General features: G+C 38.7%; 1 protein-coding gene across 11 annotated transcripts in view; it reads right to left on the bottom strand.

Annotated features, from left to right (window-relative positions):
- The window catches only part of UTRN (utrophin), a 556,684-nt gene that overhangs the window by 279,372 nt on the left and 260,629 nt on the right, over positions 1-16,683 (bottom strand). For all 11 annotated transcript variants that reach the window (XM_010808643.4, XM_015472890.3, XM_010808642.4 and 8 more), the window contains 3 exons: positions 10,316-10,530; positions 6,919-7,036; positions 4,474-4,679 (listed from right to left, as the gene is read on the bottom strand). In XM_010808643.4, the coding sequence (XP_010806945.1) occupies positions 4,474-4,679; positions 6,919-7,036; positions 10,316-10,530 (539 nt within the window). The remainder of the gene's footprint in view (positions 1-4,473; positions 4,680-6,918; positions 7,037-10,315; positions 10,531-16,683) is intronic.

Below are 16,683 nucleotides of genomic sequence, written 5' to 3'. Positions count from 1 at the left end.
CTCCAATGCATGAAAGTGAAAAGTGAAAGTGAAGCCCCTCAGTTGTGTCCAACTCCTAGCGACCCCATGGACTGCAGCCTATCAGGCTCCTCTGTCCATGGGATTTGCCAGGCAAGAGTACTGGAGTGGGGTGCCATTGCCTTCTCTCCTGCATCAAGATACTCCCTATGAAACCTAAATGACAAAGGAATGTTCTCATAATTTTTGTAGCAACTAGCAGAAAAACCCACCCTAGAGTACCAGAAGAACAGAACTATACTGCTAATTCAGTTCAGTCGCTCACTCATGTCTGACTCTGTGTAATCTCATGAACTACAGCATGCAAGGCTTCCCTATCCATCACCAAGTCCCAGAGCTTGCTCAAACTCATGTCCATCGAGTCAGTGATGCCATCCAACCATCTCATCCTCTGTCGTCCCTTTCTCCTCCTGCCTTCAATCTTTCCCAGCATCAGGGTCTTTTCCAAGGAGTCAGTTTTTCACATCAGGTGGCCCAAGTATTGGAGTTTCAGCTTCAGCATCAGTCCTTCCAATGAACAATCAGGACTGATTTCCTTTACAATTGATTGGTATGATTTCCTTGCAGTTCAAGGGACTCTCAAGAGTCTTCTCCAACACCCAGTTCAAAAGCATCAGTTCTTAGGTGCTCAGCTTTCTTTATGGTCCAACTCTCACATCCATATATGACTACTGGAAAAACCATAGCTTTGACTAGATGGACCTTTGTTGACAAAGTAATGTCTCTGCTTTTTAATATGTTATTAGGTTGGTCATAGCTTTTCTCCCAAAGAGGAAACATCTTTTAATTTCATGGCTGAAGTCACTGTCTGCAGTGATTTTGGAGCCCCCAAAAATAAAATCTCTCACTGTCTCCATTGTTTCCCATCTATTTGCAATGAAGTGATGGGACTGGATACCATGATCTTCACTTTTTGAATGCTGAGTTTTAAGACAGCTTTTTCACTCTCCTCTTTCACTTTCATCAAGAGGCTCTTTAGTTCTTCTTTGCTTTATGCCATAAAGGTGGTGTCATCTGCATATCTGAGGTTATTGATATCTCTCCCAGCAATCTTGATTCCCACTTGTGCTCATCCAGCCGGGCATTTCTCATGATGTACTCTGTAAATTAGTTAAATAAGCAGGATGACAATACACAGCCTCAATGTACTCTTTTCCTGATTTGGAACCAGTCTGTTGCTACACCTCCAGTTCTAACTGTTGCTTCTTGACCTGAATACAGATGTCTCAGGAGACAGGTAAAGGGTCTGGTATTCCCATCTCTTTCAGAATTTTCCACAGTTTAATGTGATCCACACAGTCAAAGGCTTTGGCATAGTCAATAAAGCAGAAGTAGATGTTTTTCTGCAACTCTCTTATTTTTTCGATGATCGAATGAATGTTGGCAATTTGATCTCTGGCTCCTCTGCCTTTTCTATATCCAACTTGAACATCTGGAAGTTCACAGTCCAAATGCTATTGAAGCCTGGCTTGGAGAATTTTGAGCATTACTTTACTAGCGCGTGAGATGAGTGCAACTGTGCAGTAGTTTGAGCATTCTTTGGCATTGCCTTTCTTTGGGATTGAAATGGAAACTGACCTTTTCTAGTCCTGTGGCCACTGCTGAGCTTTCCACATTTGCTGGCATATTGAGTGCAGCCCTTTCACAGCATCATCTTCCAGGATTTGAAATAGTGCAACTGGAATTCCATCACCTCCACTAGTTTTGTTCGTAGTGATGCTTCCTAAGGACCACTTGACTTCACATTCCAGGATGTCTGGCTCTAGGTCAATGATCATACCATTTTACTTATCTAGGTCATGAAGATCTTTTTTGTATAGTTCTTCTGTGTATTCTTGCCACCTCTTCTTAGTATCTTCTGCTTCCGTTAGATCCATACCATATCTGTCCTTTATCGAGCCCATCTTTGCATGAAATATTCCCTTGGTATCTCTAATTCTCTTGAAGAGATCTCTAGTCTTACCCATTCTATTGCTTTCTTCTATTTCTTTGCATTGTTCACTGAGGAAGGCTTTCTTATCTCTCCTTGCTATTCTTTGGAACTCTGCATTCAGATGGATATATCTTTCCTTTTCTCCTTTGCCTTTCACTTCTCTTCTTTTCTCAGCTATTTGTAAGACCTCCTCCGATAGCCATTTGGCCTTTTTGCATTTCTTTTTCTTAGGGATGGTCTTGATCTTTGTCTCCTATACAATTTCACAAACCTCTGTCCATAGTTCTTCAGGCATTCTGTCAATGAGATCTAATCCCTTGAATCTGTTTGTCACTTTCACTGTTTAATCTTAAGGGATTTGATTTAGGTCATACCTGAATGGTCTAGTGGTTTTCCCTACTTTCTTCAATTTAAGGCTGAATTTGGCAATAAGGAGCTCATGATCTGATCCATAGACAACTCCCAGTCTTGTTTTTCTGACTGTACAGAGCTTCTCCATCTTTGGCTGCAAAGAATATAATCAATCTGATTTAGTGTCGACCATCTGATGATGTCCATGTGTAGAGTCTTCTCTTGTGTTGTTGGAAGAGGGTGTTTGCTATAACCAGTGCATTCTCTTGTAAAACTGTTAGCCTTTGGCCTACTTTGTTTTGTACTCCAAGGTTAAACTTGCCTGTTATTCCAGGTATCTCTTGACTTTCTACTTTTGCATTCCAGTCCCCTATGATGAAAAGGACATCTTTTTTGGATGTTAATTCTAGAAGTTCTTGTAGGTCTTCATAGAACTGTTAACTTCACTTCTTCAGCAGTACTGGTTGGGGCACAGACGTGGATTACTGTGATATTGCATGGTTTGCCTTGGAAACGAACAGAGATCATTCTATCATTTTTTAGATTGCACCCAAGCACTGCATTTCAGACTCTTGTTGACTATGATGGCTACTCCATTTTTTCTAAGGGATTCTTGCCCACAGTAATAGATATAACTACCATCTGAATTAAATTCACCCATTCCAGTCCACTTTAGTTCACTGATTCCTAAAATGTCAATGTTCACTGTTGCTATCTCCTTTTTCACTACTTCCAGTTTACCTTGATTCATGGACCTAACATTCTAGTTTCCTATGCAATACTGTTCTTTACAGAACTTTACCTCCATCACCAGTCACATGCATAATTGGGCACTGTTTTCGCTTTGACTCCATCACTTCATTGTTTCTGGAGTTGTTTCTCCACTCTTCTCCTGTAGCATATTGGGCACCTACCAAACTGGGGAGTTCATCTTTCAGTGTCATATCTTTTTCCCTTTTCATGCTAATGCTGCTAATTAGAAAAGAATATTCTGAATATAATGATTGAAATACTGATATCGCTTTCAATTGTATTCCTCTGGTTAAGAGTCCAGGGGCTTTGCTGATTATTATTTTTTTAGTCATTTGGTTAAAACAAATCAGCAGATAACATAGAGAACGATAGTGATAGCATAGCAGATAGCATAGAGATAGACAGAGAATGATCCAGAAAACCAGGATACCTGGCCACTTGATTTTTAAATAGCAATCATGGAAAGTCTACAGGTCTGAAGAATAAAAACATGCTGTCCTGTTTCAGATTCTGCTCCCCATATATTCTATATTATATCCTTCACAAGCATACACCTTCATCTAGGCTATCTGAAGGGCAAATCAATGTTATACCACAATATAACCTAACAACCATAACCTCCAATTCAAGAATATTTTCTATGATTGTAGAGAGATTTAATGTAGCACTTTGAAGTACCATAAGTATTCAATATCATCAACTCTATAATCAAACTAATCATAAAAAAGGTACTTGCTCTGATGATACTGATAAAACAGTTTGGTTACAAAGGTATTAAAAGAAACTAAACTTAATATTTGATTTGTTCACTACATGTCTAAGTCTCTTCAGTCACGTCTGACTCTTTGTGACCCTCTGGACTGTAGCCTGCCAGGCTCTTCCTTCCATGGAATTCCCCAAGCATGAACACTGGAGTGGGCTGCCATGAACTCCTCCAGGGGATCTTCCTGATCCAGGGATCAAACCCACATCTCTTAAGTCTCCTGCATTGGAAGGAGGGTTCTTTACCACTAGTGTCACTGGAGAAGCCCTTGTTCACTACTTTAGCCCTCATGAACATTTTGGGAGATTTCATAAATAAAAATGACCTTCAACGTAAATACAGAAGGAAGCAAAAGGAGGATTCCTGGGATTCTGAAGGTGTTTTCTTTCTAGATGTTGGTTCATGGGTGTGTTCCATCTGCAAAGAATCAGTGAGCTGTAATTCTGGGATACAAGTACATTTCTACTCGTTATTACTCTGGAAATTTTCCACAACAACCTTCCTGGTCAAATTCTTTACATAAATTTCAATGTACATTCTAAGCACTTGGGAAAACTTTATGATAAGGGTCCTAAAAATTATGGCTAACAATAGACTAAAAAAGCATATCCCACAGATTGGTAATGCCAGAAAGTAACTAATGAGCCTTACTTACTTGACTATCAGAAATCTGTTTGACAAGTGGATCCCTTCGAGCCTGTTGAAGAATATAGAGGCGAGCCTCATACTTTCTCATGAGCTCTTCAGTCTCCTCCCTGTGGTCATCCCACTGGAGACTGTCAATAATCATGTCCTCCAGCTGCTGCCGTCTTAACTCCACACCGTGCTGGGTGTTATCCCACTGGTTCTTGACCTTTTCCACTGGAGGAGGCATTACATTAAAAAAAAAAAAAAGATCCCAGAAAGCAGCCATTAGGAAAAGGAAAAAATACATGACACCAAATTCATCATAAATAAGGTCAAATATGGAAAAGAGAAAGGTAGCCAAATGGTACATACATTTTAAAGGAATTTTATTATGTCTGCCATACTATATGACTGATACATTTCTGAAATCATCCTTGAAGAAAAAAATGTTGAATTAAACTCTATTCTGATCACATTAAAATATCTCATAATAAAGATATTTACTATTTTAAACAGATAAACAAAAAATTATTTAAAAATTAATTCTTACCCAGTTTATATTTACAGAACCTGGTCTGAAAAAGGGAGATTACAGTACTTTTGACAGTACTTTATGATATACTTTTATGACCATAGAAACAGTCACTTGTCATCCTCTAAGGAAATGCTCTGAGGTATTGATTTTAAGAGAAAACAAACTATTTAAGAGTTCTTTTCACATTTGTTTTTAGGAGAAACAAACTATTGATTTTAAGAGAAAACAAACTATTTAAGAGTTCTTTTCACATTTGTTTTTCTGTAGCATGAAACCTCTCTAAAAGGAAGTGTTTTTATATATTTAAGAGAAGCACTACAAGTAAATGAGATTCAAGTTCTATGTATCAACAGTTTCTATTATAAAAAATCCATATTAACTCTTTTCCTCTCTCTTTTTTTTTTACTCTTTCTTCTTATTTTTCTTTCTTTGATTTTCTTTTTGGTCCCCTTCTCTTCTCCTTTTCTCTCTCCTACTTTCTTTTCTCTTCTACTTTTAAGAGGGAGTTATGAAAAAGAAGGGACTTCCCAGGCGGCACTAGCAGTAAAGAACCCTCCTACTGGGGTCAATCCATGGGTCAGGAAGATTCCCTGGAGGAGCAAATGGCAACCCTTGCTGCCTGGAGAATCCCTTGGACAGAACAGCCTGGCGGGCTACAGTCCATGGGGTGGTAAAGAGTCAGACATAACTGAACACACCCACACATCTATCAATTAACTTAAAAAGAAATAAAATGGCTCACTTAGCAAAAACAAACCAACATTGTGAGATACTAAAAGTTCTCTGCTAACTCATCTCTTATAATAATTTTGCTGGTGCCACATTCATGTTGAAATCAAAACATGTTTAATAGGGGGAACAGTTGACTTTCCTTGAGAAATATTAGGCAAGGTAATAAACTACCTTCCAGTTCATATTATGCCATAAATATTTATTAAGTTCCTAATTGGTACTGAGCAGTGTTGGAAATCTTGGGGCCAAAGAGGTGAATATTCACAACTTACAGAAGGGAGAGAGAATTAATAGTGAGATCGACAATGAAATTATAGGGGGGAAAGACCATAGCAGGAACTAAAGATAGAAAATACAGTTCACCAGGGACTTAAAGAGGGTGGGAAAGACTTTGCAGAGTGGGTGACATTTTATCTGCTGAGTAGAATTTCACCCGGGGAGAGAAGGCCAAGAAGAAGAAAACATAATGTGAATAAAGGTAAGAAGACTAGGAAATGTCAGGACGTTATAAAGAACAGACATCGTTCAGAACAGCTACAGACAGTGCTGAGGGCTACAGAGAGGAAGGGGGTGATGCAAACACACAGTGATTGTCCCTACATGACATTCTTAAGAATCCTGACTGTTCTGTATGTCATACAGATTTAACAGATGCCTGTAGGCCAGAAAGCCAATTCCAAACAGGGAACTTTGTTGCTGCTGAGTTGTATTTAATTTTTGTTCCATGTTGTATTTAACTAAAGTATTCTCAAATTAGAGCCAGATACACAGGTATATAGTAGCTACTCAACACATATTTTTGGAATGAATTCTGAGGAGTTAAAAGACATGGTAAGATTTGGTTTCAGTGAATATAACAGGAGAATGGATTTGCATTCCTATGGGTTTCTCTAACTTTTGTCTCTTTGGTTTCTTTAAAAGAAATTCTAACCTAAATGAAAAAAAAAAAAACAAACAAACCTTCAATGTATTACTAATTACTTAAAAACTAACGCTGTTCATAGTTTAAGGGATTCATAAAGGAATTATGAAAATCTTCACAAAAAATAAAAAAAAACAAGGGAAAGCTATTTCATTAATAGAGATTATCAAATATCAAATTATCAAGTAATAGTAATTTCTAGCTGAATAATCTTCAAAAATGTGCATGTTATCATTTCCAAGGAAAATGAATGATGATGTATACTTTTATTTTTTAAATCTTACATTTTTCAGTGATTGCTGTTCTCACATCTGAACTGGAAGCTTTATTTTTCAGATTCTGCGCCAATGTAAAGACATAATCGAGCTGAGGATGGCGCTGTTCTAAGTCAGCCTTTGTGATCTGTCAAGACAAAATGATCATTAAGACAGGTTAATAAGCTGTACTATAAAAACACTAACAAAGCATAACTGGTGTGCTGCCATCCAAGCTGTTGTTTTCCTCCTGAAAGCAGCAGTGAGCCGTCAGTGCTATAGAGGAGAAAAGTGCAGGATCTGGGGTCAGAGGCCCCAGGTTCGAATCTTGGCTCTCCCACTTATTATCTGGATCACCAGGCAAGGTACTTTACCTCTCTTGTTTCCACAAAAAGAAATAATAAAAACACCTGCAGTTCAGCTATATCAAGTCTGAGAAGATTAAATGAAGAAAATCCCTTTGAAATCTAAAAAGTATGTTCAAAACATTAGCAAGGGGATTTCCCTGGTGGTCTCTGGTTAAGAATCCACCTCCCAGTGCAAGGGATTCAGGTTCAGTCACTGCTCTAGGAACTAAGATCCCACATGCCTTGGAGCAACTAAGCCTGCAGACCACAGCTACTGAGCCTGTGAGTCACAACTAGAGAAACCCATGCCCTGCAACAAAGAGTGCAACCAAAAAACAAAAACATTAGCAGTGATTTCTGCAACTGATGCTCTGCACATCTGTCCTACAACGGAAATGAACATAAACTAATGGCACCTACAGGGTGGAGATGAGGGGGTAGAAAAACTCGAACTAGAAGAACTGCAAATTAAATAACCCTAAACACAAAGAATCGGACACAACTGAGTGATTAACCACAGCACAGACAGAAAAGACTGCTGCTTGAGAAAGTTAGAGTTTCTTAGGAGGGAAAAGTTAACAATATTAAGAAAATGGTGTGTTTTAAGTATAGAACTCACACATAGCCATAAAGATTAAAATATACAACCTCCAAAGAGAATCCACAGCTCTTCCTCTGTGAATTCCCTAACTTTTCAGATTTCAATTATTCCTATAGTGTCAAGTATTATTTCTAAATGGCTTTATTCACAACCTCTAATCCTGAATCACACAGAGACAGTTCAGTGAATGCTGATCATTTCCTTGTAAGTGGCATAAGGACCTTTCAACACAACGTATCTGAAACTAAATCAATCAAACCCTTATTCACATTCCATTTCTTCTGTTCCTGATTTCCGCTAATTGCAATGACATCATCTCAGCCACTCAGAAAGGGCTTTTCTCCTTGTTTTAAGCATCTCGTGCACTATTCCCAGTCTTCTTACTCAAGCAGAGCATTGTTATGATCAGTCTCCAGCCACAGTTTTAAAAAGAAAATGGGAAGAAAAGATGCTCACTGATTGCTTACAGACTAAAAGTCCAAAGAGCTTTGCTTAGTCCACAAGCTCCTTCGGAAGGTGGACTTGGTCTGACTTCATTGACTTCCCACTACACCTCCTTACTGCACAACTGCTGAGCCATCCCTCATGCTCCCCACCTCAAATCTTTATTCACCCTGGTCACTATACCAGGAATGTCATTTATTTTGTCTCTAAGCATCAAAATTCCACATAGTCTGCATTCCTTCACTGTGAATGTAACCCCTTCTTCATCCTGGCTGCTCTACCACGTGGCCTGTACCTGCTCAGTGGCTTTTTTTAGACTGTGCCTCTCACATATATCTTCAATATGGGAATAAAACTGATACCTACTTCACAAGATTGTTAAAGTGAATGAGATAATACACGTTAAATACTTAGAAAGACACCGAGCACACACTAAGCACTTAATAAGAGTTAGTAATAGCTGCTATTATTTTATTATTTTTCATAGTTCATTCTTAGTTTCTATCTGATACATTCATTTCAGCATCCTTACACAACATATAGCCCAGGACCAAAAATACACTGAATATGGAGAAAGAACTTTAAGACTGATATCAAATGGCATATGTATAGAAATAAAATTATAGTCAGGAGAGTCTCACTGATGATGTCAACAATTAAATAAGCTCATTATGAAATATAGGTTGAAGGCACTTCAACAAATGCCTATATGACATTAGGGACTAAATTAACACCAGTTTACATTTATACTGATACAGCGAGATTTAGGACATCAGTTTTAGCTTGTAAAAACAGAGTCTACAGCTCACATTCTTAACCAAAACAACACAAATGCAAGAAAAGCTTTCTTCATCAGAGCTAGCCAGTGTGGCTGACAGATCAAGAATTTTTTAAGAGGGACGTGGACTCCACTCTGAGGGGCCGGAGGCAGCTGGGTGGTCCATGTCGTGAGCGTCTTGGAGGCGACCTGGTAGGACCGGGCTGCTTCAGACCTATTGCCTCTCCATTTAGTGCATTGGCACCCAAGCTTGTGCGGTGCCATCGGGACCTACGAGTGGACGGAGGCAATAACTTCGCTGAGGAAGGGCTCATCGCCGTTCACTCCCACAGAGTCCCCCTAATTAATCATTCTGGAGGTCCTGCTTTCCAGATGTAAGCACAGTTGCTCTCCTTGTGAAAGTGAAGTGAAGTCGCTCAGTCATATCCGACTCTTTGCAACCCCATGGACTGTAGCTTACCAGGCTCCTCAGTCCATGGAATTTTCCAGGCAAGAGTACTGGAGTGGGTTGCCATTTCCTTCTCCAGGGGATCTTCCCAACCCGGGGATCGAACCCGGGTCTCCCACATTGCAGGCAGACGCTTTACCATCTGAGCCACCAGGGAAGCCCCAAAAGCAGTTTATTAACAGAAGAGTACTGAAAATTAGAGGAGAAGAAAGCTGTTGGGGCCATGTACTGTGAGAGGCTGGGTGACCTGCTTCAGCAGTTGAACTTTGTAATGTTGGCTGTGAGCCTGATGCCCCAGACCCAGGGCATGATCAGGAGGCGGGAACTGAGGTTAATGAAGCCCACCATCATCCTTATCAACATCGGCAGAGGCCTACTAGTTGATCAAGACACCCTGGTGAAAGCCCTTCAGACTGGGTTCATTAAGGCAGCAGCGTTGGATGTGACGTATCCAGAGTCCCTGCCCAGAGGTCATCCTTTGTTGAAGAACGTCACTCTGACACCTCACAGTGGACGTGCAACTCGTCAAGCAAGTCGGACAGATGATGGCATATTTGGTTGAAAGCATCCTGGCTTCTTTCAGTGGCCTTCCTGTTCCTAAGGAAGTGCTGCTTAAATAATTTATGTGAGTTAAGAATTCAGTGGGATGAAAACACGGCAGATTAAATGGACAAGAAACACTTTAAAAAAAAATTTTTTTTTAAAGCTCATTCTCGCAGAGTTTAAGATAAACAAAAGCGATCCATACAGATCTTGTCTACTCCTGTGCTGTGGTGTTTCCATGACAAACCTTTACACTAGGTACCTACTTTCATTCGCGAAATTGTCTTATTGATCTCTTCTACATCCCCGACAGTGACAATGTTGGACTTCAGCATCTGGTCGATCAATACCAGCCAGTCGGCTAGTTCTGTTATCGTCTTATCCAGATCCGCAGGAACTGAAATTTCTGAAGCACGAGGAGATGGGACAGGAATATCTGATGCAGATGATGCTAGCACCACCTTTTGGACACTGGGATGAGCTGAAATTAAACATGAAGCAAAGTGTTAATAACACAGCAGGATAATCTGATATTGGTTATATAATGGAGATGTATGCATATGTGTATTTATGTAAATTTTAGTTTAAGTAAAATGATTGAAAGAGGGTTTTTTTATTTTAATTGGAGGATAATTGCTTTACAGTGTTGCATTGGTTCTGTCATACATCAAGAATCAGCCATAAGTACACATACATACCCTCCCTCGTTTTTTCTTGTTTAATAATGAAATGGCAATATTATTTCCTAAAGTAGCTACAAGGCTTATGGTTGCAATAAAGCTAATTAAAGACAGTCTCACCGTATCTGGGGCTTCCCAGGTGGCACTAATGGTAAAGAACCCAGCTGCCAATGCAGGAGACAAAAAAAAAAAAGCAGCTTCAATACCTGAGTTGGGAAGATACCCTGGAGGAGGGCATGGCAACCCAGTCCCGTATTCTTGCCTGGAGAATCCCATGGACAGAGGAGCCTGGCAGACTACGGTCCATAGGTCGCACAGAGTCGGGCATGACTGAAGCGACTTAGCATGCACACAGCCTATTTGAGGGCAGCAATAATTCAAAAGCAACTAACAGTAACTAAGACTGACATCAAGAGAAAATTTTTTTAAATACATCAATCATGAAAAAGTTAGGAGTGTTATTTTATTTTATCAAGATGTTTTTGCTTTAACTATAAAGCCAATTTATCTGTAATTTTCTGTCCTTTTTTTACTTAACTTTATAACATGAGTATTAGTAATTCTTAATAAACCTAGGTAATAATCTTTATTTACAGTCACTAACTTTTAGTTACCCCTTTTCTTACAGCTGGATACTTAAGACTCCTCTTGAACTTTTACTTTAAAAAAGATTTGCAGATACAGTCAACTAATATTTGACAAGGGAGCCAAGAATATACAATGGAGAAAAGACAGTCTTTTCAATACATAATGCTAAGATAATTGGACATTCACATGTAAAAGAGTAAATTTGGGCCTATGTCTTATACCACTTGCAAAAACTAACTCAAAATAGATTAAAGACTTAAATGTAAAACCTGAAACTATGAAACTCCTAGAAGAAAACACAGGAGATAAAGCTCCTTGATACAGGTCACGGTATTCTTTGAATAAAGCTCCTTGACAGAGGTCATGGTATTGACTCTTTGAATATAACACCTGAAGAATATAACTGAACAAGTGGAACTACCATCAAACTAAAAAGCTTCTACACAGCAAAAGAAACCATCAACACAACAAAGTGAAAAGACAACATACACAGAACAGCAAAGAATAATTGCAAACCATATCTCTGCTAAAGGGTTAATATTGAAATATATATGTATACACATAACTCAGATATTAAAAAATGAGAAAAATCCTATCATTTAAGATAACATGGATGGACCTTGAAGGTATTATGCTAAGTAAACTAAGTCAGCTGCTGCTGCTAAGTTGCTTCAGTCGTGTCTGACTCTGTGCAACCCCATAGATGGCAGCCCCCCAGGCTCCCCCATCCCTGGGATTCTCCAGGCAAGAATACTGGAGTGGGTTGCCATTTCCTTCTCCAATGCATGGAAGTGAGATGTGAAAGTGAAGTCGCTCTGTTGTGTCCAACTCTTAGCGACCCCATGGACTGCAGCCTACCAGGCTCCTCTGTCCATGGGATTTTCCAGGCAAGAGTACTGGAGTGGGTTGCCACTAAGTCAGCTAGAGAAAGACAAGTACTGTATGATCTCTCTTATATGTGGTATCCAAACAAGAAAAAAAAAATTCATAGGAAAAGAGATCAATCAGACTTGTGGTTAAGAGAAGTGAATGGAAAGGGGGAGGAGAAATAAGAAAAGGTGGTCAAAAGGTACAAACTTCCAGTTACAAGATAAACACTAGGGGTGTAACGTACAACATGGAGGCTACAGTTAACCCTGCAATGAGATACAGAAAAGGTAAGACAGTAAATCCTATGAGGTCTCATCATAAGAAGAAAATGTTTTTCTCTTTTCTTTTGTTAATTATGTGTATATGAGAAGATGATCCATTTATGATAATCACTTCACAATACATGTAAATCAGACCATCATGCTATACACCTCAAACTTATAAAGTGATATATGTCAGTTATTTCTCAATAAAACTGGGGGGAAAAAAACTAGGTTTGAAGATGCAAAGTAATAGGGTATAAAACTCAAAGTTCGTCATAATAAGCTAAAAAAGACTTTGCAATTCTAATGTTTCTATTAGTGCCAGATGCTGAGCACAGCCTCTCACAGGCAACAAAGAAGGGTGGAGGATGTAAGCGTCTCACGAAAAGCGGCACCATGACTAGGAGACACCTGCTGGCAGAATCCCACTCAGTTCACTTAACGCACAGGTCCTGACTGTTCCTGTTTTTAGTTGCCTTTCTTGATCTTCACAGGTTCTAAGATAAGAATGTCATTTTAGGCTGTCCACCTGATATATTTTCCACTTAGACTTATGCCACACACTTAAAGACAGAGACTGTCGTCTTTCTTCTCTGTGATTGAAGCTTTTAGATTATTGACTCAGTCCATTCCTGCTCACTGATTTTCAGTACAGATTTTACAAGCACAGAAAGCACAAGCCCTTGGTTTTGCTTTTGCAAAACCTTGACATGCTGGGCCCACAGATTTGATGTGGCACATAAGCTAACTCTGCCAATGTAGGTCAAAGCTGATGAATACTTGGCACAAGGGCTGTCTCTTTGTCCTCTTTCTTTGCATCGCAGACATTTCTAACAATTACAATTTTTCTCAATGACTTAAAATGTACCTTCTCAACACAACACTCCATAGAATCACTACCAATCAAAAGAAATCAGTAAATACATTAAAATCTTTAGCTTCCATTCATGGCTCTAAGGGACCTGAAAATTAAGATATTTTCTGGTCATCTATCAAAGTCCATTCAGATAATCTAGATTAACCCTTTCCTTCCCTAAATAGTCAAGTTTTGACCTAAACTGTGTATGTGATTACGTTGCTTTTCTTCTGTCCATATGTAGGGGCTGATTAGCCATATATAAATGTTTAGATATAATATTCCAAGTTCAGAGAAAAGCTTGATAAATCAGGATCCCTCCCATCAATAAATCTAATTAACAGCATTATAGAGTGGTTAGTAATACTTTTAACTCTTTGTTTTTCGAAAGAACAAAAAGAGCTTAAAAATCATTATTCTGAAAGCTTTAACACAAACTTTTTATACCTAGGTGTTTAACACTTGTCAGTTTTCAGGTAAGCTATTATCAACAGAACTTAACACAGGTACAGTTATATCTATCAAGGATACTTTCAAATTCCTATCACAACACTGAAAGTCAGAGAACATAGAAAACTCTTAATATTAAGGAATATTAAAGAAATTCAACAAAAGTGATTTTTCTGTTAGTCTTTGCTTACTTGTCATCTTCTAAATGAGGTCTTATGCCACTCTTTTTAAAATCTCAATATTCTCTCAGCACACCTGATTTCTTCACATGTTCCAGAGCCAACTCAGTGGCACAGTCTCTTACACATCTGTTTCTCTTCTAACATACCACGTATTTCATTCATTTATGTGTATTTACTGATGAATCCCTAACAGTTAGAACTATACCTGGTACACAGTAGATGCCCAATAAATATTTGTTGAATTTTTAAAAAAATAAAACAACTTGCAAAAACAAAGCAACGAAACTAGAAAAATAAGAACTTGTAAGATGTATCTTTTTGTATCTTTACATTTCTTTATAATTTTGTATCTTTACATTTCTGATTGCCATCTTAGTAGATAATCCCCAAAACAGAATCACTGGAGTAAAAAATATGAAAACATTTAATGTATTTACTACTAATTGCCAAGTCTTTTTCCTTAAAAATTGGAAATGTTTAGAAAAACCCCAACAGGTTTGTAACTTGACAAAATTATATATTCGAACTCTGATTTTAAAATTAATTTGGAAAGAAAAGGGTCAAGAACAGTCAAAACAATTTTTTTTGGATAGAGGGTTATGCCTTACCAGATATTTAGTTGTATTTCTCAGCTAATAATGAATGATTAACTTTGAGTATCATAGATCCAAACATTCAAATAGACCATGAGAAGAGAAGTACCACAGTGCACAGGTGGCAGAGAAACCTGACCTTGGCAGAGACTACACTGTAGATCAGTGAAGAAGAATTCACTGGTCAATAAGTGATGCTGGGAAAAGTCGTGACCTATGGCTGCAGTTGGAAGGTAATAGGACAGATTTTGATCTCATATGCACCTTAGGAAAGCTAATTCTCTGTCGAATGAAGGACCTGAATGTGAAAACTAACATTGTAAAATATAGAAGAATATCTTTATGATTTCAGAGGACTAAAGGAGCTCTAAAATAAATCACAAAAAAGAAAGCTATTAATAGATCACTAATGTTTAAGAATTCTGAAACTAGTACCACAAACAAAAATTTTAAAAGCCACAGATTAAGAAAGGAGGTAGGACTTCCCTGATAGCTCAGTTGGTAAAGAATCTGCCTGCAATGCAGGAGACCCTGGTTTGGTTCCTGGGTCAGGAAGATCTGCTGGAGAAGGGATAGGCTACCCACTCCAATATTCTTGGGCTTCCCTTGTGGCTCAGCTGGTAAAGAATTGCCTGCAATGCGGGAGACCTGGGTTCGATCCATGGGTTGGAAAGATCCCCCTGGAGAAGGGAAAGGCTATCGACTCCAGTATTCTGGCCTGAAGAATTTCATGAACTGTATAGTCCATGGGGTCACAAGGAGTCACAAAGAGTTGGACACGACTGAACAACTTTCACTCACTCACTCATCATTTGCGATGCACATTCCAGACAAGGAATTAGTAACTTAAGTATTTTTTTAAAACTCAAAAGACATCAACCAATAACCCACAGAAGAGGAAGTAAGAAAGACAGTAAACATACTTTTTAAAGGCTCAAGCACACAGGTAACTGAGGAAACACAAATTAAAATCAAGCACCCTATCTCCACAGGTCACATGTTCCAAATGTGACGTCTGGGGATCTCTGGGTCCTGAGCAATCCTTCCAAGCAATGTGGATGCCTACACCATAAGCATCATCATCGTAAGTTATTTGCCTCTTCCTGCTCACTCTTTCTCAAATGTAAAGTGTCATTCTACCCAAGGCTACAAGACATATGATATCACAACTGAGCAAACGCAGAAGCGGATACAAGAATTCAAGTTTCTTCACTTATGCCAGAAATTTAAAGATTTTCAAAAATGTAATGCTGTCACTTTTCTGATTTTTCTGTTTCTTATGTTAATATCTTATAAAATATTTTGTTGACAGAATGTATTTTTATTGTTGTCTTTTGAACAAATTAATAAACAAATAATCTTGGAAATTCCTCAGTTTTACTTTCTAATTAGGTAAACACTGATAAACATAACACACAAACAAAAGGTCTTTGGAGGTAATCAATAATTTTTAAAAGCATACAGGAGTTCTGGGGATAAAATGGTGGAGTGCTGAGAACAATGTAGAACAATGAGTGGAAAGGTTCATATTCAGCAGGTGGATAGGTAATCTGGAACAACTAGTCTAGACTGCAGTTAATGAAGTAAAGTTGCCAATATTCACTATGGTCACCCCAGTAATTCACCATGATATACCCTAGAGAATAACTCACCCATCATTCTGCCTGATCCTCACTGTTACTTTCTGTAGTTTTAAAAAATTGAAAACAACCTACATTATCCATCCATTGCTTCATCAACATCTATTAAAAACCTACTATATGCAAGGCACTTGACTAGATGCTAAGGTATGGGAATGTGTAAGACTTCCCTGGTGGCTCAGATGGCAAAGCATCTGCCTACAATGCAGGAGACCTGGGTTCTATCCCTGGGTCGGGAAGATCCTCTGGAGAAGGAAATGGCAACCCACTCCAGTATTCTTGCCTGGAAAATCCCATGGACAGAGGAGCATGGTAGGCTGCAGTCTACAGGATCGCAAAGAGTCGGACATGACTGAGCGACTTCACTTCACTTCACTTCAAGACAAAGGCCTTGACCTCGTGGGGGTTGCATTCTGATGGGAGTGGATGGATATATGAAAGTGAAAATGTTAGTTGCTCAGTCATGTCCAACTCTTTGCATTCCCATGGACTGTAGTCTGCCAGGCTTCTCT

This window comes from Bos taurus, chromosome 9 (genome assembly GCF_002263795.3).
Source record: "Bos taurus isolate L1 Dominette 01449 registration number 42190680 breed Hereford chromosome 9, ARS-UCD2.0, whole genome shotgun sequence".
Taxonomy (NCBI): Eukaryota; Metazoa; Chordata; class Mammalia; order Artiodactyla; family Bovidae; genus Bos; species Bos taurus.
The sequence above is the reverse complement of the archived record's forward strand: the minus strand, read 5'-3'. Positions and strand labels throughout refer to the sequence as shown.